This window comes from Tiliqua scincoides, chromosome 4 (genome assembly GCF_035046505.1).
Source record: "Tiliqua scincoides isolate rTilSci1 chromosome 4, rTilSci1.hap2, whole genome shotgun sequence".
Lineage (NCBI taxonomy): Eukaryota > Metazoa > Chordata > Lepidosauria > Squamata > Scincidae > Tiliqua > Tiliqua scincoides.
This window is the reverse complement of record NC_089824.1, coordinates 114,608,401-114,633,205: the sequence shown is the minus strand read 5'-3', so window position 1 is coordinate 114,633,205 and position 24,805 is coordinate 114,608,401. Positions and strand designations below refer to the sequence as shown.

Here is a 24,805-nt window from a genome sequence, read left to right as displayed (position 1 = left end):
AAACTAACTCTGAAATCTTTTACATATCTACACAGAAGTAAGTCCTACTGTCCTTGGGACTTAGTCCCAGGTAAGTATATTATGGACTGCAGAGGTAATAATTCATCATTCTATGCCCTTCAAGTATTATCCTAACAATTTGCCACCCAAGGAAGTCTAGCTCACTTTGTTTAGTAATAAGGCCGACTGATAAACAGAACACAATATTTTTATTGCAAAAAGTTTACTCCAGAAGCTTGGAAGCAGACATTCAGAGTGGGGCTATGGCTCAGTAGAAGTACTTTGCAGTACTAGAAGGTTGTAGGTCAATCCCTGGCATCTTCAGGTTGGGCTGAGAAAATACTCTGTCTGAAATCCTGAAGAGCTGCTGCCCATCAGTGTTGACAATACTCAGCTAGATGGAACTATGACCAGCCTGAATATAGGGAAAAGTTCTATGCTGCATTTAAGGTAATTAGTTTTGTTACTGTCAATGAACAAACATTGAACAATGAACAAACACACACTAAAATCAACTCAATTTCCAAAATGTTTTTTTTTGGGGGGGGGGGGGGTCTGCCATTTCTCAAACTTCTATACAATCAAAACATTTGGTTTTGTGTATGACAAGAAAGGGAAAGGGGAGAAATCACCAAACAGGTTGCTCACTACTAGTCCATTGTACTTATCTTTATTGCCCACAATAAACGAATGCTCATAAAATTCCACACCCTGGTACAGAATTGAAAATCTATGACTAGCTATAGTTATGTGCTTCTGGCTGCACTTAGGTCCTTCTGTTCTTAATTAGAAGCCACATGACCTAAACCAGAGTAATGACAGACAATTTCCCTGATGACTGGCACACTTCCAAGGAGACATAGTGCACCTACACAACTGCACTGTAGGCTGGTTTAGGTGCCTCTGTGCTTCAAATGAAATCCTTCAGGCCAACCTTTAACTGAAAGGCTATAGTTCCAAAGCTTTAAGTATACAGACACCAAATGATAGTGCAATGATGACTATTGGTGACAATTTGTTTTGATAATTTATTGTTTAAACCAGTACGTTGTATGAAAAATTTCATTACCTAGCCTGGCCATCTCCATTCACCAGCTTGGAAGCAGCAGTGTTCAAAGAGTACTTGTCCATCTTTTTTGAGTCTATGAACTCAAGAAATTTTCAGATCTATAATTCTTGTTGTCTTTACCTATCTACCTACGCATTTCCAGTAAATCTATGGAGGGATTCCTGCTGAAAGGATTTAGGGAATGAAGCAAACTAAACTAGCTTGCTAGTATACCACCTTGCACAGGGATAGTGGATCTAGCTGTCTGTGTGCATTTTTTTTATTGAAATCAAAGTCACAGAATAATAAAAAGCTTATAATAAAAAAGCCCAAAGCTTGTAATTAAAAGGAAATGTTTGAAATATACAGCAAGTATGATGAAGTCTCAAAAACCATTAGGAACAGGGTTCCTGTTGGGCAAACAGGTTGAGCAAAATAGTCATCAAGTGGCTAAGAAAACAGGTGTTACAGAACATCACACAACACATGATCTCTTCTTCCTACATCTTTCTTTTTCTTAACTGACAGCCTGCTCTTACTGCACCTCTCTGTCCTCACACATCAGTTTCCACACCTTCTCCATCTTTTATGACTGACTGCTACCCTCTGTGCATAAACATATTTCAAATTATTTGGGAAAGAAGTTCAATCATTGAAAATAAACAAATTTGCTTAATTTATATTACTAGTCCAGACTCTGATTTTGGTTCTTACATGAAGCATTTGGAGTTGCTTTGTTTAGGCAAGTGGAATTTCCATTGTGGCCACAAATAGGGCTCCAACTTTATTTTCAAATCAGTTTGAAAAGGTTAATGGAAGCAGCTAAATGACAAGTTGCAACTGAATGATATTTACTTGTGCAGTTAAAAAGTTCAAATTGGTGATTTCATAAGTAGGTGCTGAAAGACGAAGATAAATCTAATTCTCAAGCTTAGCTTCCCATTACTGATTTATGCATTAGCTGGCTAAAGAGAAGCAGAAGGATGCCAGCCCCCATGTTCAACAACATCAGATTTAAACTTTACACAGAAGAGGGAAAGTTTTGTGGGGAAAAATACATATCTTTAGGAAGAGTTTCCTAGACATGTAAAACTGAACAGAGCATGCTCGATCAAAGAGTCCACCACTGAAAAAGGTGCAAAGTTACCTGACCAATTGGTTGTAGATATACAGCTGGAATTTGGGATGGAGGTTGGGAAAACAGACACTGAGAGAGGCCCAGTGGTGAGACGTAAAGACAGAGAAGAAGTAGTGAACAGGAGAGCAGTGTCTACAAAATAAGGAGGAAGAGTTTTAAGCCAAGATAGTCAGAAACAGACAGAAAAGCGAGAGTGGGAAAGCATCTAGCACAGAACTTTAAATGTGTCTCAAGGGTCAAGCATATCATGTGCCGACAAGTAGAAAACTCCAAAGACAACGTAACAAAATTCCCTTCAAAAGCTTGCTGCTTCTGACACTGGTAAACCTATCTTACCTTTACTATATTTTGGAAGGTGTTTTTCTTGCTGCCAAGAGGTAGGCATTCATACAAAATTCTATCTACCCATTTCAGTATTTAATTTCAAAGGTTTGCTGCTCTGGCTGTTTAAACCAAAGTTCCAAGGTATGTTCCAATCTCATTCATATGAATGAAAAGTCTGATAAACTTCTAATTTCAATGAATTAAGCTGTCCAGAGGTGGGAGTTGGGACAGTACCACTTTGGTAAAGAAATGGTACAGATTGTTTACTGGGATATGATGCTCATGCACTTCCATTTTGCACTAATTAATGGTTTTACCCTCATCTTCACACTCTGCTCACACAATTCTATTTTCAAGTACTGTCCCGCCACAGCACAGTATCGCTACCATGAAATGCCTACATGGCAAAACTATTAAAAAACAAAGGAATTAAATGGCTGAGATATTAGAAGACAAACCATGCTATCAATAAGCACTATCAGTTATTATATTCTGTATAAACTTATTAATGTAAAGAATCGTTTTATTTAGGACAGTTTCATCTTAGAAAACTGAAAATATCAGAACCACAGAGGGTTAATTCTTTGACAGAGCATGCTCCTGTTCACATGCATACCTAAAAACAAAGCATTTGTTTTAATCAAAGATGAACTCTGACGCTTCTTTAGAGGAGACAGTCTACAAACATTACCAGATAAAATTCAGTATTTGTGGCAAGGTCAACAGCATTCAGTTTGTTATCTTTTTGGCCCTTAAAGAAAGTTAGCAGACTATTTGATCATCTGACAGTTTAAAGCAGTGGTACTCAAACTTTTCCGGCCAGTGGTTCCCTTGACCCCTGTGGCTGTTGACCATGACTCCCCATCATGTTCCTGATGGTTGGAAGTGACATCATTAAACAGGAAGTGGTCAGAAATATTAATTATATTAATCATATCATTAATTAAATGCAGATCTTAAAAATATATTATTAATACATAGCAATATACATGCTTTATAAATGATCAGCTGCTGATCACTGTTGGAGACAGGATGCTGGAGTAGGTAGATTTTGTCTAGCCCAGGAAGACTCATTTTTTTAACTTTGTAAGCATACCAATAGAATTGTTTTATCAAATGAACTTTGTGAACAACCAATCTGACCAACATTACACACACACACACCCCTGTGGACCCCAATCCAACTAGTCAATTCTCCCGTTCTCCTTGGATAGGACTGAACCCTTTATTAATTTAATGAAATTAAATTTTTCCAGCAGCTGGTGGGGAAAACAAAAATAGACCATAAAAATATATCAGAGCTGATAAGGGTTTGGTTAGGAAGCTGATTTGTCTCCTATATCAGGAGATGCACAGCTCAAGCCTATACATGTCTACTCAGAAGTAAGTCCCATTAGAGTCAATGGGGCTTACTCCCAGGAAAGTGTGGATAGGATTGGGCTGGCAATCACTTCATTAATGGCTGATAAGTACTCCCTTCAAATAGCACGATTCATCACTTTAAAAATACAGCCTTTCCTCTTCAGTCAAACAACAAGATGAACAACAAGATTTAAAGTTTTAAATCACTTTAAAAACAGTACCCTTTTTTCTGCTCCTGGCCAAGTAAAGTGTGTGATTGTCTCTTCCCTCCCCCTTTGCCAACTGCATGGAAGCAACTTTAAGCATCCTGATGACTGGTAAAATAGGAAGCATTTTATTTGGGGAGGGAGAGGAAAGCGGGAAGGTTTGGAGATCGAAAGGGGAGAGTGGAAGAGGGAGTTGAAAAGAGAGATTTCACTTTGATGAGAAGCGATCCCAGGCTGGGAACTAGGAACCAACCAGACAAGGATCAAGGAGGGTTTTTTTTTCCAACGGTCAGCAAGGGCAAGGACTGCAAAATGAGCATGCTTGGTACTTGCCAGATGGGGGTTGGAGTCGAAGAGCTTTGGAAACAACATGCAGCGAACACAGAAGGCGGCAGCCTCAGAGTGGAGGGAGAAGAGGGCGGGGCGGCGGCAGCCACTCTCGCAGTCACTCGGAGGGAGCAGCTAAGCAACTCCCATTTCTTCTGCTTTTAAAAAAAGCGCAGAAGATTGAGGGCCTCGTATTTTGCCCAGGGGTGTGACTGTATCGCTGCGAGAGGACATCCCACGCCTCCCCTTTGAGTTCCTGGCGCCTCCCTAAGGAGCTGCGCCTCACAGTTTGAACAACACTGGTTTAAAGACTTCCTTGCTATTGAAACAATGCACAAGATGGCAAACAAAATAATGCATCATATTAACTCTACATTTCTATACCGGCTTGCCTTATTGGTATTTTTTCCAAGTTCAGATATGAAACTACATTCCGTTAGTCTTTATGAATATGCAACAAATTTCTATGCCATTTAAGCAATAATATGCTGCTAAACTGGACTGATCCCACCCATAAGCAGGGGTAAAACAGCTTCACTGAGGAGCAGTAGGCAGTGATCCACACCTACCCAGCTGCTTCACCCTGCTGCTATCCATTCTTGCTTGCTCTCCTTGAAGAATGAGCAAGAAAAGGATGGGGGAACAGTTTATCTCCTCTTCCAGCCCCACTGCTGAAGAATGTGGCAGCATGGGGTGGTTCCTTGGAATTCTGCTCCCAAGCTCCTCCCTATTCAACCAGTATTGAAGACATAAAGGAAGTGGAGGGAGGCGGTGACACTCGTTCCATTTGCTGGAGAGTAATTGGGAAGGGGTTGCAGCAGCCCCTTCCTCCTTCCCCAGCCCTGCTGCCACATTCTTCAGTGGTGGGCTCATTCTTTATGAGACTAGGCTGTGTGCACTGCTGTATGCATCAAAAAACAGGTAGATGTGTGTGTGTGTGGTCAAATTTGAGTAACACTTCAGGTAGCAGTTTTGCTTGGGTCAGGAATGCTACTAAAGAACTTGTTTAGCCAATTTCTGCTCATACCCCAAGGCTTCAATTCTATGCATGCTTACTTGGGAGTAAGCCCCACTTAACTCAGTGGCACTTCTAAGTATCATGCACAGGATTGCATTGTAAAAACTATACTTCCCATGACAAGTTCTCTCTTCACAGTGAATAGTCAGTAGCCCTGAACAGGTATCCCGTTTTTCCTGCTCACTTGTGGTAGACAGTACTAGGTAAATGAGCCAACTTTTAAGTAACCCATGGAAGCTGAAAGCCACTTCCAGTTTTGATCATGAAATAGATACTAAGAACATTCCTAATTTCTAAGCCAAAACCTAATCAACTTTAACCATGCAAGAACTACAAAAGAAAACATAGAGGAGAATGACATCTCCAGCTGTTTTTGTTCTTCTCTAGTACCTTGAATGTTTGACACCCTCCCCCAATGAATCTTCTCAATGAAAAGCAGTGAAAATGAGGTGTAACTGCAGGACTGAGAAGTACAGACCCTCCAGTGGATAGGGTGCCATCCATCCACTAGAAAGAATCTACCACAGCAAGTCCAATGTTTTGTTTTTCTTAAAAGTAGAGTGGAGTATTCTTGGATGAGATTTTAAACACCTATACCTGGCCATGAAGAAGATTATGCATGCCTAAGACTGGACTAACTGCTGTAGCACCTGCCGTCCCAAGGTAACCTCTGCAAATGAATAAGTACAGCAATACCTTGCACATTCATTTGGTTAGGAATCAGAGCACGGATGAAAGTAAAAAGTGGATGAATGTCAAAGCATAGCTTTATTTAGCTTGTAATTTTATTTTAGCCAGTGAAAAACATAAAAAACCAACTATATTATACATGTGAATGCATGCGATACCTGAATAAAGAGGAAGAAAAACAAGCATAGTAATGTTGATGAACATGGTGGAAGGTTGGATGAAATTAGATGAAAGAGGAAAGTATGTGGATGAAATCTGAAATGAGGTTATAACTGAAAAAGGATTTGCATCACATGTTCACTGCAATACCGAGCTTTCTTCATGGCAAAAGCCATGCTAGTCCCACCTCCTGTAATGCCAATCATCCTTTGGCAAACTTCCTGAGTCTCCATGTATCCCAGTAGCACTTGCCACCCAAAAAAAAGGAGTGGGAGCTTCCTCCTGAGGGTTTGCCCATCTGAGGGCAAAAAACTCTTGGCAGCATGATCCACATGATGTTTACTTTCTGTGCTTACTTCTAAGTATGCATTTATAGGATTGTGTCAGAAAGTACCTTTCCCTGCCTGTGGAGAAAAAAGGCGCCATGCCTCTCTTGCTTTGTGAATCAGTTGGAATCCTGGGAAGGAAGTACAGATAGGGAAGCTTTGGGAAAGAGGGAACAAGAAGAGATTGTAGTGCACAGGCGTGTATGCGCACACATGCACAGACACACAGAGAGACACTAATAGTGAGTGGAGAAGGGTGACTAGGAAAGGTACAATCAACACCTGTTTCCCACTCCAACCACAGGGTACTGCTCTGATTGAACCCATAAGAGCAAGAGCCACACACACTCCTGTGGATTTAGTCAACTTTTGGAGGACTGCCTTTCTGTGAAGATAACTGAGCTAGGAGACAGACTTCTAAGGGGAGAGGAACGAGGCCAGGAAGAAATAACCAATTACTAATATCATCAAGAAAATAGTTACTTCTCATCCATCCGGCTACGCATTTTCTTTAATTTCTGCATGATGCTGCTGGTCTCACAGCTGGACATGGAGGAAGGGCTACAAGTTTCTGCATCTGTTGGCAGTGGACTGGAAGAATGAGTTTGTTTTACATCATCTTCACTGTGATGCTCCTATAATCAAAACAGAGATCAAATAATTGAAATAATGAGAGGAACCATGTTATGCTGGCTCCTAGTTCATTCAGCACTCAAATGGATCAGTGAAAATCTAAACTGCACTCTCCAAAGGAAATCTGCTATTAACTGAAGCTGTTCGTGTGGCTTGTTTTTTTTTCAAGTGTGGTGGTCTTGCAATTTTTATTATTGTTTCCCCTTTATCAGTGGTTCCCAAATTTTTAGCACCAGGACCCACTTTTCAAAATGACACTCAAACCTGTTTTTATCCTTTTTACTATGGTGGGGGGACCACCTTCTCGAGCATTTGTTGAGCTCCAAATTCACCAGATCAGGACCATTCAGGTGGTGTTGCGTTCCCCTCAGCCTGCCCTTCAAAATGGGGTGGCTCACCTACTCATGAATAAATGCGCACATGCGCCTTCATTCTGGTTTCTATAAAGCTCAATACATTTTCCCTGCCAGCTATCAGCTTGTCAGTTTCACAACTCACCAAAAATTGGGTTATAACTCACTGATGGTCTGTGACCTATAGTTTGAGAACCACTGCCCTATATCAATCATATATACTTGATCAACATCTTAAAACAAATAATAATAAAGTACTATTGAGCAAGTCTTATTAGCACCATCTCCAATTTCAACAACAAAAAAGTGTTTTTGACTTTTTATAAGTCACCACGATATAGTCTTGCTAAAAGCATCAGCCAAAAGGTTTCCAGATTCATTCATTTATTTTTAAATTTTATATTCCTCCTGTTGTCCAAAGGAAAATTCAATATGAGACTAGCAATAGTGCAACAAGCAGGTGGGCAGCCCATCTCACGGTATAGTGGCACAAAAATGGCTGTTGTATCCGCAGGGCCAAGGAGGCAGCCAGAGGTCTCCTTGGGTTAAGGGAGCATTGGTTCCCTTACTCCATGTCAGGTCCCAACAGCCCCTATGGATCTACTTAGATCTGCACCAGCTCAATTGCTGGCACATAGCTGAGTAGACCCGTGAAGAGCAACGTAAGGGAGAGGATGCAATAGCAGCCTCTGCTGTGGCCCCTGCCCCCCTCCTGGGCCTGAACCACCCTTCTGCCTGCACTTCTCCTGCCCAGCTTCATCACCTCCCTATCTTCTCTAGCCCTCCCTCCGCCACAGAACGCTTCCCCAGCAGGAACCTACTGCTACTGGTTGCCAGTGCTTGCCACAACACCAGCACCTCCCTTCTCGTGGCTGCCGCAACATGCCTCACAGCACATTTGGGACAGCTGTCTCCTGAGCAGTGCACAGGAGACCACTGCTTGGCCAGAACATGATCAAAGGCACAGTTCCAGTCTCTTGCAATGCAGCTTACCAGTTTATTTTCCCCTGCAAACTTCAGTTTTTCCTGAAGTTTCATAGTGGTTTGGCGTATTCGTTCAATCTCTTCCTGCTGCTTAAGGATCAATTGCCTCTCCTTTCGGGCTGCTTTATTGGCCTCCTGAAGACGCTTGATTTCTGCCTTTAAGTGTAAGCACAAGCAAACAAAACAAAAAAATAATAATGCTCTCATCTTCATATCATCTTAGCCTCTCATTGTGTTCTACAAGTCTGCTGCTCAGTCAGTTGTTTTCTGGCACTCCTCTCTTTGAGCACATCACTCCTTCTCCTGCCCCTCCCCAGAAGAACATAAGAAGAGACCCACTGGATCAGGCCAAAGGCCATCTAGTACAGCTTCATGTATCTCACAGTGGCCCACCAGATGCCTCAGGGAGTAAGCACAACAAGAAGAGACCTGCCTGCATCCTGGTGTACTCCCTTGCATCTAGCATTCTGAGGAGGTAGCCTACTTCTGAAATCAGGAGGTTGCACATACCCATCATGGCTTGTAACCTGTGCTGAACTTTTTTCCAGAAATTTGTCCAATTCCCTTTTAAAAGCATCTAGGCCAGATGCCATCACCAAATCGTGTGGCAAGAAGTTCCACACACAAATTACATGCTGGGTATAGAAATATTCTCTTTTAACTGTTCTAACTCTCCCAGCACTCAATTTTAGTGGATGTCCTCTGGTTCTGGTGTTGTGTGAGAGGGAAATGAGCATCTCTCTATCCACTCTATCCTTTTTGTGCATAATTTTGTATGTCTCAATCATGTCCCCCTTCAGGCGCCTCTTTTCTAGACCATGGGTGTCCAAACATTTTGGTAGGAGGGCCACACCATCTCTCTGACACTGGCTGGGTGGCTGGGGAAAAATAGAATTAATTTACATTTCAAATTTGAATAAATGAATATATTAGATTCATATAATAAATGAATATATTAGAGGTGGAACTTATATGAATCAATGAAAGTATTGCAATAGCTCAAGACCTATAAAAGGCCTTGCACAAAGCAAGGCCAGCCTTTTCTTTGCTGCCTCTGCTGCATCACAAATATGAAACAGCAAGCAGAGAAGAGAGCCCTCGTCCCACAGGTCACATGAAAGGTCGAATAGTTGGCTGTAACACTGTGAGCACTTGGGTCAGGCCAGCACGGGATCCAGCAAATCTCTGGAGGGCCAGAGGCTCATTGGAGACTGGGGGCTCCTTGCAGGCTGGATTGGGAGTCCTCGAGGGCCAAAAGTGGCCCCAGGGCAAGGGTTTGGGCACTCCTGTTCTAGACTGAAGAGCCCCAAACACTGTAATGGAGGTGCCCCAGCCCAGTAATCATTTCGGTCACTTTTGTCTGAACCTTTTCCATTTCCACTATATCTTTTTTGAGATATGGCGACCAGAACTAGACATAATACTCCAGGTGTGGCCTTACCATCGATTTGTACAATGGCATAATATTAGCCATGCCGATTCTTCTTCAGGAAGTCTTGTTAGTCTATGTATTTTATTTTTAATGAGGCATTCCACCATCTTACGTGGAACAAATGTTAGGCTGGGGGCGGGACAAAGCAGCAAACGAACAGGCACGGTTTTTTCCAGGGCTCCAGGAAAACAGCCTGTTTCTCACCTGAAACTGCGGGTCCAAGCGGATGACTTTTGCCAGGAGAGGCTTTGTCATCCTGATGGTGCAAAGTACAAAGTACCAAGTACCACTTGGGAAGGTTAGAGCCCAGCGAGGGGGGGGGGGGGCTTTATTCTCAGGGCTCAGCAGTTCAAGGCAGTAAGGGAGGAGATGTGGAGTTTAACCCCGACAAACTGCTAAACCCCTGTGGAGATACCATCTACTGAAAGAAGATACTTGGAAGAACAAAGTAAGTGCTGTTTGTGTTATGCAAATCCTGGCTTTAAACAACTGATTTGGCTCAGTTTGGAGGGAAAAGGAGAAAGGAGGGGAGAATTCCTTTGCCTCACTGCTGATTTTTAAATCTGAGAAGAGACGTTGAGCCTTTGGTATTATATGGAGTATAATTTTATCGATATAACTATAAATTTGCAACCCTGTACTGGATATAACTTCTATTGAACTTTGGATTATTTACTGTGGAAGGACTCTTTACTACTGAGTGGTGATTCGGCTATTGTTTGGTCTCTGTGGGAAGCTGAATGTTTTGCATTCCATATCAAAAGAGAGCTGCCTATGATATCTAGTGGATTAAAAGAAAATTGCAAGGGAAAAAAATGATGGCTTCACCAGGAAGAGAACGGGAAGATTTAATGCAACAAAAGATGGAAAATTTGCTTGTAATGAATCGACAACAAGTAATTCAAACTTTACAAGTCCAAATTAGCGTGAAAATTCTAAGTTGATAGATAAATAAGCTTAATAAAACGGAAGCAAAAGCTACAACAATGGAGAAAATTAATGATCAACAATTTGAAAAGGCAACCCTAATGGAGATACAGAGGAATGGAGTACACTGGAAGATAAGAATTCAAAAGTCATTGGACCAGAGTGGAGAAGACACATTTTGACACGGTTTTTAATCAGGAAAAAAAGATGGAATAACTTTCCAAGTTTAGAGATTATATGTAAGATATTGAGAGGATCTGACAGATCTGTGAATTGATATCTAAGATAGTGGCATGACTCGGCAGTTATATTTATATCTGATTTTTAATCAGATATGATTAAACATATTTTAAACAGTTTTTTTAAACAGTTTTTTAAACTGATTTTTAAACAGTTATGTTTATAAGAGAATAGATATGTTAGAATCTTATAGGTTAATGCTGATGAATTAGAATTAAATTTGTTTGTTACTGTTTTGGAATTTAGAGATGGGGAAAAGATATGAAGATGGAAAAGTAAAGTTTAGAGAAGAATTGATATGCAAAATATGGAAATGACCTGGTTGATCTGTTTATAATTAGAATAAAGATGGAAAGTTAAAGTTAAAGCTATAGGGAAGATATGTAAAATATTGAGATGGTTTGATAGATCCATTATAATAAGATTTGAGATAAAGGAATAGATAAATAAGAAAGGTTTTATATATTATGATAATTTACTAGATTAATATGTGGTGTTGAAAATGATGTATTTTTAGATATTAATAATGTTAGAATTTTATATATTAATCCTGGATGTTATAGAGGTTATAGATAGAGTATATATATTTAGTCATTATGATTGTCACTCCTGAATTGGCCTTTTCAGCCACACTAGATGCTGTGCCAGAACCACCATTCAGAGCGCGATACCATAGTCTTTCAAGACTGAAGGTTGCCAACAAACAGTCATTATGATAGTTGTATAATTTAGTATATTAGATATTGAAAAGAGTCTAGAATTTTAATAAAGGAGTGAAAATATGATGGTGGAAATGATGAAAGAAAGAAATATGTATTCTTTTTTCTTTTTTTGTTTTCTTTGTTATATTAAGAGATATCAGAATTTATTAAGTATGATATGGATAAATGTTAATAAGAGGTTAAATGTAGAAGAAAAGTAGTTTAGGAAATGTAGAATGAGGTACCAATTGGTATATGGTATCCTGCACCCCCAATGTTGGTGGTTGTGTGTGTTTGTGTGTATTTTATTTGCGTACTGTGTTAGATGTTATGTTATGTATGTTTGTTTATATTTGTTCTTGGAAAAACAATAAAAATTTTTTAAAAAAGAACAAATGTTAGGCTGACTAGCCTATATTTTCCCAGGTCTGCTCTCCTTCTCTTTTTAAAAATTGGTGTGACATTTGCTATTCTCCAATCCCCTGGCACTGTGGCCATTTTAAGAGATAAGTTGTGTATTTTAGACAAGAGATTAGCAACTTCATTCTTCCTTAAGAACTCTTGTGTAGATGCCATCTGGGCCTGATGGCTAATGAATCTTTAATTTGTCAATTAGGTCTAAAATATTTTCTTTTTTAATCTCTATCTGACAATTCCTTGGTCAGGAGGGATGGTTGGGCAGCCATCTCTGCCCAAGGTCTTTGTCATGAAGACAGATGCAAAGAACTCATTTAATTTATCTGCTATCTCCAAGTCTCCTTTTAACTTCCTCCCTTACCTTCCAGTGGGCTAACCGTCTCTCAGGCAGGTTTCCTACTTCTAACATACTTAAGGGGCTTTAGTTATTCTCTTTATGTTGCTGGCCTCCCGTATCATATTCTTACATTTCTTTTGCCACAGTTTATGTTTCTTTTTATTCTTCTCATTAGGACAAGACTTCCATTTACGAAAGGAAGCTTCCGCACCCTTCACAGCCTCTTTAACTTTGCGTTTTTAGCTATGCTGGCAACCTCCTGGACTTAGTTGAGCCCTTTTTCCTTTGGGGTATACACTTTCGTTGGGCCTCTATTACCATTGTTTTAAGACCATTGTCTGAAGAAACTGGAGTCTTTTTACCTTCAACTTCTTTCTAACCAGCGTCCTCATTTTTGGGAAGTCCGCCATTTGGAGGTGAAGGGTTTTTGTGTCAGATTTGCATGGCACTCTTCCCCTGACATGCATGGCTAACAGATCACTGTTCCCCAGCTGCTCAATAACATTTACATCCCTAACAAGGCCCCTAGTACCACATAATATTAAATCCAGAATCACTTGACCTCTGGTGGGCTCAATGATTAGCTGCTCTAAGACACAGTCATTTAGCATGTCATGTAATTGGGTCTCTTTCATTATCAGAGCATGAACTGATCCAGTTGATATGAGAATAACTGAAGTTCCCCATGATTACCACCATATCCCTCTTTGATGCCTCCCCGATTTGTTTCCTCATTTTGAGGTCCCCTTTAGACTTTTCGTCTGGAGGACGATAGCACACCCCCACTATTACATCGCTCCTTAGGCCTGGCAGTTTAACCCACAGTGATTCTAAGGTGGAGGCAGTCGCATCTTCAATCTCAACTCTGCTAGATTCTACTCCTTCTTTTACACAGATAGCCACCTCCAACATGCTCATCCCTGTCCCTCCTATAGAGTTTATAGTCTAGGATTGTGGTATCCTACTGGTTCTCCTCATTCCACCAGGTTTCTGTTATACCCACTATATCAATGTTTTCTTTAGCTATCAAACATTTCAGTTCTCCCATCTCTGCTCAGAGACTTCAGGCATTTGTATATGGAGTCCTCCAAGATGAGCTGCTTATTTGCTCCTTTATCCCCACAGCCTCTCATTCTGCTGGACCGGCTATCACATCGCATTATCATTCTACTCCCAATTCCTTCTCTGCCACTAACTTGTTGTTCTTTAACCTCCCCATCTTCATTCCAGGAATCAGTTTAAAAGCTGCTCTACCATCTTTTAATGTTAAACACCAGAAATCTGATTCCATTTTGGTTCAAGTAAAACCCATCCCTGTTGAACAGGCCCGGCTTATCCCAAACATTCCCCCATCTGAATTGGTTAATTTATCTTTTTGGTATTAAATAGTATAAACATCTTATTCCAACATTTATCTCTCTCAACAATTTTGCCCCCTTATTGCCTTTTGTTTGTCATTCTATGTTTCTTCCCAGAAACTTATTTCCTTTGCCTATACTCTTTTTTAGATTTAGTGAAAATGATGCAATGAATGCCCTGTTTTCTCCCCATTTGCTACCTACTTTCCTTATTTTTGGATTCTTTTAACTCCCCAGAAGTGCCAGTGCCAGTGCAAGTACTGAGGGCCATCCAGAAGTGCTGCGGACAAGTAGTAGGTAAGTGTGAAGGTGCCAACAACATTAAACTATGATGTGTAGATCATTGAATAGGAGGTTAGTGCTTTTGCTACAATCCATACAATCAAATGGAGTCTCTTCACAATCTAGAATACTATTTTTGTTAAGGGGCCTTTCAGCAATCATTGTACAGTTCATGCTCAGCTAACTGGCTCACAACCATACCAGTTCAAAAATCACAGATTAAGCAGCAGTACCTCAGTGGTACAGAAAGTGGACATAAAAGCATTTTTTACCTTCTCCTGCTGCAGCTTCAGAAGGAGGCCACGTTGTTTTTTTCGGATAGGTGGCATTTTGTCATCCTCTCCTTTGTCTCGCAAGCGTCTAGAAGAACAAACAAAATAGTACAATTTCTCTCACTTCTACACTGCAATGACTTGCGCCACCTATTGGAATTATTCATGATTTTATATTTTGTTATATATTTTGTTATTGATAAAAAAATGTAGCTCCCCAGAATTCTTCTCTTCAATATTGGCAAATACACAGGAAAACCAGAGACTAATTATAATGCAACCTTAGTCACTAAGCCTTTTAATTCTGTAGTGGAGAGAATGCTTATAAAATAATAGTATCGTCCCAGCCTCCCCACCTCACTTTTACAGATATTTCAACAGATTTTTAAAGTTCCTTCTTCAAGTGAAAAAAGTAATTTCAGGTATGAGAAATAAATGAAGCTACATTATAAGTTTACTTATCAACTACCCACTCCCAAATAATTAAACTTTTGTTCACTATGCAAAATTGTAAGTTAAATAAAGCTTAAAAATACTGATTGGAGCCCCAATCCAAAAACTAAACACATCAACACATGAAGAAGTATGAATAGCAATCCAGCCTGCCATCATATCCTTTGCAAGAAAAATGTGGCAAATCCAACTGATGATGCCCTGTGTCTGTTGTAACCCTGTACAAACAGGTAACAAAAATTAAATCTATGAATTCAAATTCATTTAAACAATTCTACAGCATGCAGTTTAGTTACAGAGCTATAGGCAGGATCTACCTATATATTACAGCAATCCATTCTTGATATGGCAGTCCCAGTTCCTTCCTAGTCTTGCCCTGTTATACTACTCCTCTTCCCATTTTCTAGCCAGGCAACAGCTTTGTGCAATGTTGCTATCATACATCTAATAATGACTGCTATCCATGGTGCAGCTGCACCGTTGAGCACTAGGTCATCAACCTGAGTTAGACCATATATCCCCATGATGGCAGAGTGACACACAGAGTCAAGGGCCTTAAGGCTCTTAAGAGAAGGGATAGCAAACCTACATTCTTACTCTGTTCTCAAGTATTAGGCTGCAGACCAGAGTTATCCAGACACAAGACATTCACATTCTACAATAAAGTTGGCATTATAGCAGTCAGGACCTCACATATATGAGGCATATGTACAAAAGAGATATGAGATTATCAACCAAGGAATAAATATGATTTCTGAAAGAGTTCCCTCAGAAAGATGGGCAACTGTCCTGCCTTTTCAGAACGCACAGGAGACAGCAATTGGGCTGAATGTTGACAGGAGTGTCAAACAAAAGGCCTCTGGGCCAAATGAAGCCCCTGGAAGCAATTCATCTGGCCCTTGTTATAATTGGGCTCTCCTGCCTTAGTAATTGGGCTCTTTCATATCTTCAAAATATGATTAGCACACTTTCTCTTCTGTCATTTGCAGCTAATGAGTTTCTATGTGATAAGTAGTGCTAATTTCTTTTCTTGACAAGAGACACTGAGCAAAGACTCTGAGTACTAAGTCACACTTCAGATAAATTTACAGTTGACCCATGTTAGCCTCTGGAGTTCCATTCTCAGAACCCCCACAGATACTGAAATCTGCAGAAGTTTGAACCTGCAGATTTCGGGGGCCCTTTAAGCCTCCAAGGTGAAACCCTCTGGAGGCTTTTTGAAGCCTGCAGAGGCCGCTTGCATCTACCTGCAGAAAGCCACCTGTAGCGATTTAAAGTGGATTGGTCTTCAGAAAACCTCCAGGGGCAACTGAAGCATTTCAAAGGGTGGAGGTGGGCTCTTCCCCGCGGGTTCAGAACCAGTGGATGAAGAAATGTGCAGGCTCAAAAACAGCGGATGACACAGGCCACCTGTATTTGACTCTTGGTGGCCCTATCAAAGATACTTTGGGGTCAGAATGGGTCATTTGACTAAGCTTGCTCCAGTACATCACTTTCTGTAAAGGTAAGATACATTCCTCTGTTTAGTAATTCTTTCATGGTACTCAGAACATTTATAAGAGAAATTTAGAAGCAGAATTTAACAACACTGAAAGAAAAAGCAAATAATTCTTAACATGTCACAAAGAAAGTTACAAGTCCTAGATTATAAAATTGTTTTCCAGGTTCCCATACTTTTTTTGGTGTTCTAACCAGGCTAACTCTGCCTTAGTTTTCTCTTTCAGTGCTTTTTCACGTAGTCTGAGCAGCGAGGACTGGTGAGCCGCTCGCATTTCTTCCTCCTTCATATATTGTCGCACCATTTCCATTGTAAATTTAGAAAAGCTGTCTTGTCCTCCTGAGAATGGCAGGCTTAGCTCCTAATATAAGAAAACAAACCAAAGTGTTAGCTTCCATAGAACCCAAAACACTTTTATTTTTGTAATAAATCCAATCAAAAAGAAAATTTGCCTTTATTAACATAGTACCATCAGGTATAGGTGTTGCAGTGATAGGACAGGACAGTTTTGCTAGCAGAACATATGCTAGTTTTTGAATTCCCTCCTCTAATATGCATACATCTGGCCCTTATCTTACAATAACCAACAAGCACTTAAAATCTGTTTTGTTCTGTTGGCCTTTGGGTAGGACTATCTGAGTTTTCTTCTTGTTTGCCATTTTAATATTCGCTAGTACAAGATTGGTGTAACATAATTTGATCAAATGCCTCTAGTCAGAACTTGGGCAGATGAATTCTGAACCTACTGAAGCTTTCACCATGTAAAGCATAACAGAGTAGCCTACTCCCAAGGTGACTAAAAAATGACCAACTACCTAGTTTTTCTATAAAAAATTGACAGTGGGTATATAATGTAGCTGATAAAAAGCATTCTTTTACACTGCTGCCACCTGGTCATTTGGAAACAGGGCCAGATCAAAGGCTACTTCCAAACTACAGCTTCAAAAAAGCACAACCTTAAGATGGGTCTGTACACCTATTCTTGGTTCATCTGACCAACAGTACTTCCATCTTGTCTAGGTAAAGTTTCATCTTATTGCCCTCATCCAATCTAGAGTTGCCACCAGTTCAGAACTTCCATAGCTTCCCCAGGATAGGAAGACAGAGACAAGAGGGAGACAAGACAAGACACATACTGTTTACACCCAAGTCAAAGTCTCCAGATGACCTCTCCCAGCAGTTTCATATAGATATTAAACAGCATGCTAGCCAATGTTTCTCAACCAGTGTTTCAGGTACTACCAGTGGTACTTCAGGTGGTGTTTGGTGGTGCTTGGGGAACCCTTGGACCCCTGCTGTCCAGCAGCAAGACCAGGAATAATAATAATAATAATAATAATAATAATAATAGTAGTAGTAGTAGTAGTAGTAGTAGTAGTAGTACAGGTATTTATATACCGCCTTTCTAGGTCCTCAGATTTCTCCTCAGATTTTATTCAAGGCGGTTTACATAGGCAGGCTAATTTAAATCCCCGTAGGGATTTTTACAATTGAAAGAAGGCTCTATCTTTCAAGAGCTACAACAATTCAGATGTTTCGTTCTGATCTGGCCTCCATCCTGGCCTCCAACCTCCCACGCTCAGAGCAGATGGAATAACTTGGCTCAGCTTGTCAGCTGCTTCAAGGTCGCACGGTGCCGGTGGCCTCGAACTAGCGACCTTCGGATGTTATCTTCAGGCAAATGGAGGCTCAACCCTCTAGACCAGACCTTCTGTCCTCCTTGTGAATGTGACACAAACAGTGGTAGGAGGCTTGGTTTGACAAGCAGAGCTCCAAAGCATGCTTTTCCATGATCAAAAAAGTCCTCCCATTCACCCTGTGCCTTTTATTGCTGTTTGTCTTGTTGCACCTGGCCTCCCAATCCAGAAGTTACTGGCATGATGTCATTGTCAGTTACTTCTGGTGGTACTTTGAATAGGTGGACCATGTAAAGTGCTACAGTGGAGGACAAACATTGAGAAACACTGTGCTAGACAGTCTTGAGGTACCTTGTAAGCCAATAAAGGAATGAAGGGAAATTGGGCAGAAGTTGCAGAGAGAGACTTTTTTTGGAGAGTGAAGGAAACAATGGCATGTTTGAAAGTAGTAAAGAAGGAGTCAAAGCAGAAGGTTGACAGTATGGTAGAAAGTCGGAATAATATAGTAATTGACATGGCAATCAGGAGAGGGGGGGCCAAAAGGACAGCTGGTAAGGTTAGACAAGGACAACAGTCAGTAACCAGTGAGACAAGGGAAAAAAATGGTTGCATGAGGTGTAGGCAGAAGGAAAGCTGGAAAAAGGGGAGAAATCAAAGCAGATTGAAACTTTATTCAGTGCTAAAATTGAGAAAAAGCCTTGAACAAAGAATGGGGGGTGGTGGACAAATCTTAAGAGCACATCTAAGGTAGAGAAGAAGGGCTGGAGATTCCTACAGTTGGTGTGAATCAGAGAGCTGTACTCCTGTTTCGCTAAGTAAACGGCAAACCAAAAAGAAAAAGAAATGAAGCAATAGTGGATAAAATCAGTCAGCTACGCTATTCTCTTCAAGAGGCATTTGTTGAGGTAATCACATTGACAGCCTCAGCTGCCCCTGAATTCCAGAAATCAATCATGTTGCCAACTAATTTGGGGAGCTAATTTCAGGAAAATCTCCCAGGCACACAAGGAAGTCTTTCAAATTAGGAAGTCTTCAGGGCTATGTTCTCTCTAAGGTGCATGGTTGTGCACATCCCAGTTGAGCTCCATGCAGCGCAGAACTCAGCAACCCAGCAGTTCAGTGATGATGTCATCACTGAATGCCCACGCTACTGTTGAAGAGGTCTGCAAGGGCTTCTTAGAGGGAACAGTGCTTCAGAGGAGGACCTATCCAATAGGTCCTCCACCTTGATGAAGATTAAAGATTGCCTCTGATCTAAACCTAAAAAAGTAGTGTTGTGCCATAAGAAGAGCCCTTCTGGATTAGGTCAAGGGCCAATCTAGTCCAGTTTATCTTACATTGGCCTACCAGATGCCTCTGGGAGCACACAAGACAACAGACTCCCTTGCATCTGGCATTCACAGATAGGCTACCTCTAAAACCTGGACTGTTTGCATACAGTCAAGTAGAAGCACATGTGCTGGGTAAACAAATACTTCCTTTTGTCTCTCCTGCAAGTCAATTTTAGCAGATATTCCCTAGTTCTGGTGTTGTGTTGTTCTTGCTCTTTTTCTTCTTATGATACAACTGCGATGCAACAATTCAATTTAGAAAGGACTGGTTTAATCCTGCCTACTATAACTTTGTGTGTATTTTATAGAACATTTGTGCAGCAATCCATGAACAGGCTGAAGACAGTTGGTGATTTAAGTTAATTAGAAGAGCCCGAACATGCATGGCCGTGGACTACTGAAACTTGCCTTCACCGGAGATAAGGTAGTCTTAGCAGGAGAAGCTTCCTCATCAGAGTAATCTCGGTGATCTCGTTTCTTCAAATTGATCCGACGGTGACTCTCAGAAGGTAACAAAGAACGGAAGGACTTTTCTTCAATTTCATCCTCTGTCATGGACTCATCAAATTTCAGAGAATATTCAGTTGCAACTGATGTTGAGTCTGTAGATGAAGGCACAACATTAGATTTGTTCTCAAGGAAAAGTTTTTATTATAGAATATGTAAAACCATGAAGTAGGTTTTCTTCCAAAGATGCAAGACATGAATTAAATATGGATCATACATGAAAGAGTCTTAAAAATGAACAAGATTGCAAATGTGAGTATAAATTATATTATATTAGAAAAATGTGCATTGCTATAATATAGATAGTCCATATACAACAGGAACTCTGTGTAGGGGACAAAAATAAATCTGCACCTTTTGCAGGTGGGCACAGAAGTCTTTGGAAAGCATCAAACTGACAACTTGCTCTGACAAGGCCTAGAGCTCAACTGAGGCCTGAAATACCTCTAATGGCCAGACTACACTCTCCCCGCAAGTTTCACCTTCTTCCTAAGAAGCACAAAACCTTGAAGGGTTTGGAGTATAGATAGGTCACCACTTTGCCAACACATTGCTGGTGCATTGCTTGTGCTAGGTGAATGCATACCAGGGAAAGGAGGGAGTTGGCCCCTCAGGGTAATCTGGTTAGGATATGCTGTCTTTGGGAGGTATAGATAGGTCACCACTTTGCCAAAGCATTCCTGGTGTATTGCCTGTGCTAGGTGAATGCATACCAGGGAAAGGAGGCCCCTCAGGGTAATCTGATTAAGATATGCTGTCTTTGGGACGTCCCAGTACAGCTCAAGGGGCTCCTGGCTACCTTGCTTAGGTTCTCGCCCAGAGCCTTTATCTAGCGCCTCCACAGCTTTCATCACTGGCCCTCCTGATTTGGTAGGCTGCTTTTCAAGGTTGGGATCATGATACTCTGTAACACATGATATGTGACTGCACATTAATTTAGACAATAATCCATCTTGTTAGTGAACCTATATTCAAACTATGATGGGTTAGACAACCATTTGAGAAAAAGAAAGATATTTAAAGAATAAAAATGTGATGGGGGTGCACACAAATGTCTAGCAATTCTGTAAAGGAATGAAATCATTCTGGCTTGGTGGGAAATTCCAAATATTTTAGAAGAAAACATTGTTTTATCTTCAAAATGATCCTTCAGAATGTTACCAAGGTGCTATACTAATATTAAGTCAGTGGTTCATATGCGTAGAGCAGCTCAAATAGCAAAATAGTCAAAGATTCATTTATTTTCTTTAGCATTAGGGAGCTACTTTAGTTTTGCTGTACTGCTTTGGTTCTGTTTGTTCTATGTTGCCATGTTGTGTTTACTGCGTTGTGTTTTATTGTTTATGTTAATTGGATTTGGTTTTCTGCTATCATACTGCTGTTTTAAGGTTATTATAAGCTACCATGAATATCCTCCCTAACAGGAGAGAAAATATGGGGTACAAATATTTTAAATAAAAATTAGAAATAAAGTAAAATTCAACCTCTAGTTTAATGGCGTCAAAAACTTTGGCCATTAATCACAAAATTGATTAGGTATCAGCTATAATTTAATTTCAAATTGATAATTTAAACACAATCCAATCATTTATGCAAGATTGGAAGTTATTCTTTTGATCCTGCAAAGAAAAAGTTCCTCAGATATTTATTTATTTTTCATTTTATTTTAAACCAGAAAAACAACAAAAACAAACAAACACACAAACAAAACCAAATACAAACACAGAAAATTTGAAACAGAAATAATAGGAATTCAAATAAAAACAAAAGCAGATATTAAAAGTTGTGAGGCAAGTGCAGAGTTCTCAATCTAACTTTCTTTGTTCTACTAAATCATGTAACATATTAGTTATCATATCTTAAAGAAAAGATTATTTCTAAGACAAAAAATTTTTTGTTTAGTTTCTGCCTAAAAATGCATTAACCGCACTCATCTATAAGTTGATCTCACAGATAAGATTTTGAGTTAAAAATCATGGAATGTTCTGTAACCCTTGGGTAAGTTGGGGGTTAAACTTGGGGGGGGGGTGAGGAATACATGAAGTATGGGTTTTCATATAGAAGATGAGGGCTTATATTACTAATATTAATTACAAACATTTAGCTAATATGAGGGGTGCAGTTTATGGAAATGGGCTGCCAAGGGGTATGAAAGTGAAAAGGTTGGAAACCACCGCAGGAGAACCATTAATCAAATCCTTCTTTAAGGTGACTGGTGTTTTAAGCCAGAGGCTCTACATATAACATACAACTTACAACACATAACTGGAAGTATGCAATTCAATTCACAGCAGAGACATAAGCAACAAGGAATGACTGATCAAGTGCAGCTGCACATAGTAGCAACCCTATTTACTAAGAAAAAGACCCATTGCTTTCCATGGGTGTTATTCTTAAGTAATGATGCACTGAATTGTAGCCTGGGACTTTGTCTCAAATGGAAACGAGGATTACATCCTGATGTTTAAAAAAACAGACCTCTGCAAAATGCAAGCATTTGCAACATGGAACGAGGCTGCAGCAGCATTTGCAAAATGGAATGAGGTTTGCTTGATTTCAGTTGAAGCCTTTTCTCAGTTAATCCTTTTCTCCCAAAGAATAATAGTTTAACTTTGGCTGGAGTTTCCCTGGATGTTACCATGGAGATTAACAGCCCTCTAATGATCTTTGCCTTGCTTCTCTGGTGCAAAGACTTACTGGGAAAGCAAACTCCTGAGTGAACTCAGAGATAAGGTGAGGTGATAATCTCAGCTTGATTTATTTGCAGAAATTTCTCGACCTACAGGTGAGTATCTGCTGTATAAATCAATTATCTACTCATTGAATCCATGATTCATTAAACCCATTTTCCCCTTCACGTGCAGGAAGTCCATGAATGGTTTCCAATTATCCATAAAACTCTTTACTGACTTCCCTTTAAGAAAAATCATACTTAGATAATATCTACTAATGAGCCTTAGTAATTTGTAATTACTTCTATTTTTTCAATACAGGGTTCACTGGTTTCAGTTCACTGGTAGCCGCCCTGGGTCCCGTTAGGGAGAAGGGCGGGATAAAAATAAAGTTTTATTATTTTTTATTATTATTATCAATGCAATACTTATAACCTGGATGTTTACTAGTTAATGAGATATCACATACAGGAAGATGAGGTTTTTGTTTGATCTACTTCTATAAGACGTCTTTTGATTGAAGTTTTCAATGAGCTATTTGTTTTGTACTGTGTAACATAATGAAATGTTATATTAAAAAAAGGTTCATCTAAGTACTAACCTCTCTCATCAGGAATCAATGGAATACTATTACTCTGCAGGCAATCATTCATAACTGTAGGAACCTCCTCTTCAATGGAGCTGGTTGATTTTTCACGACGGGACAGTTTCTTAGTTTCCTTGGAAGATGGAACAGATGGACTCTCCTGGCGACTGCTGCTGCTACTGTTTTATAAAAACAATAATAAAAGCACATAAGTGAATATTGGAGCAGGGTTATAAAAGCCTAAACTGCAGCAGGAGTCAGACTAATGAAAATACACATCTATTTTTATACCAACCCTACACTATTCCACAATTCTGACAGCTCTGTTTGCTCTCTCCCCTCAAGAGCTACAATAAAATCTTCACTTTATCCATGTCAAAAAGGACAGCGGTTCTTAGATGTTTAGCACTAGCACCCACTTCTTTAGAATGAGAATCTGTCAGGACCCACCAGAAGTGATCTCATGACCGTAAGTGACATCATCAAGCAGGAAAATTTTTAACAATCCTAGGCTGCAATCTTACCCACACTTACCCAGGAATAAGCTCCATTTACTATCATTGTTAAAAGCATATACATAGTAGCCTGTTGAAAGTACAGAGTTGTAACATTTCCCCAAATGCAGTCACATACCATGGTAGCATCAAGTCTAATATATTAAAAGGAAAAGATTGAAATGAATGGGGACCCATCTGAAATTGACTCGTCACCCACCTATTGGTTCCCAACCCACAGTTTGAGAAACAGTAAAAGATTATTCGAAGCTGGCTTTGATTTTGCAGAGAGAGAGAGAGAGAGAGAGAGCGCATGTGCAAATGAAGGAGAAAAATAGAAATGCATTTCATCAAGTTAAAGAAAAGGCTATTTAAAAATTAACTGATGTATCTTGCAGTAAGTACAGCCCACAGGCTTCATGTGCTGTTTTTATCACTTTTAGTGACTAAATACATCTTGCTTCTCACCTCTGATCATGTGCCTTTGATCTTGATGATTCTGAATAACTGTCAAATGAGGGAGAGTAATGGCGCTTTGAGTCATTTGTCTCCTCTTTATTTTGTGAAGGAGAAATTGATTCTGCTTTCCTATTAAAGAAAACCAAGCAAATCTCAATATTACTGAAATCAGAATGTATTTCAGTTGATTGATTTAAGCTGTGTCATAAAACAGCATCTTATCTACCCTTCCCTCCATGCTGAAAAATATTTATAAAACTATATGTAAGTCTTATACATTCCACAAATCAGGTATTCCACAACTATGACAAAGTTTGAATGACCATATGGTATTTCAGGGCCTCCCCTCCAAAATCTAGTGAAAAATGTTTGCGTATATTCTTGCAGGAGGATTGGGGGTCATCTCTTCCCATATCAGAATGACTAAGAAAACTGAAAAATGATGATGTAAGGTGCTAGGGGGTCAAGTTGACCCCACAAAACACTGTTTAATGTTTTAGTTACTCTTTACATCTATAGATACTAGACCAGAATGTGTTATTTTCATTTCTAGTGAGAAAAAAAAAGTAGAGAAGGTATTGATACAATGTTGTCTGTGTTGTAAAAACAGGCACTTTCCTGAACAAGCAATAGT

General features: G+C 39.9%; 1 protein-coding gene across 2 annotated transcripts in view; it reads right to left on the bottom strand.

Annotated features, from left to right (window-relative positions):
- CEP350 (centrosomal protein 350) overlaps nucleotides 1–24,805 on the bottom strand; it is a 126,273-nt gene that overhangs the window by 32,031 nt on the left and 69,437 nt on the right. Inside the window, exons 21-28 of one of the 2 annotated variants that reach the window (XM_066624015.1) lie at nucleotides 24,181–24,300; nucleotides 23,234–23,397; nucleotides 19,862–20,055; nucleotides 16,662–16,846; nucleotides 14,535–14,622; nucleotides 8,578–8,724; nucleotides 7,082–7,233; nucleotides 2,196–2,318 (exon numbers count right to left, since the gene is read on the bottom strand). In XM_066624015.1, the coding sequence (XP_066480112.1) occupies nucleotides 2,196–2,318; nucleotides 7,082–7,233; nucleotides 8,578–8,724; nucleotides 14,535–14,622; nucleotides 16,662–16,846; nucleotides 19,862–20,055; nucleotides 23,234–23,397; nucleotides 24,181–24,300 (1,173 nt within the window). The remainder of the gene's footprint in view (nucleotides 1–2,195; nucleotides 2,319–7,081; nucleotides 7,234–8,577; nucleotides 8,725–14,534; nucleotides 14,623–16,661; nucleotides 16,847–19,861; nucleotides 20,056–23,233; nucleotides 23,398–24,180; nucleotides 24,301–24,805) is intronic. The other variant, XM_066624016.1, reaches the window with a different exon arrangement.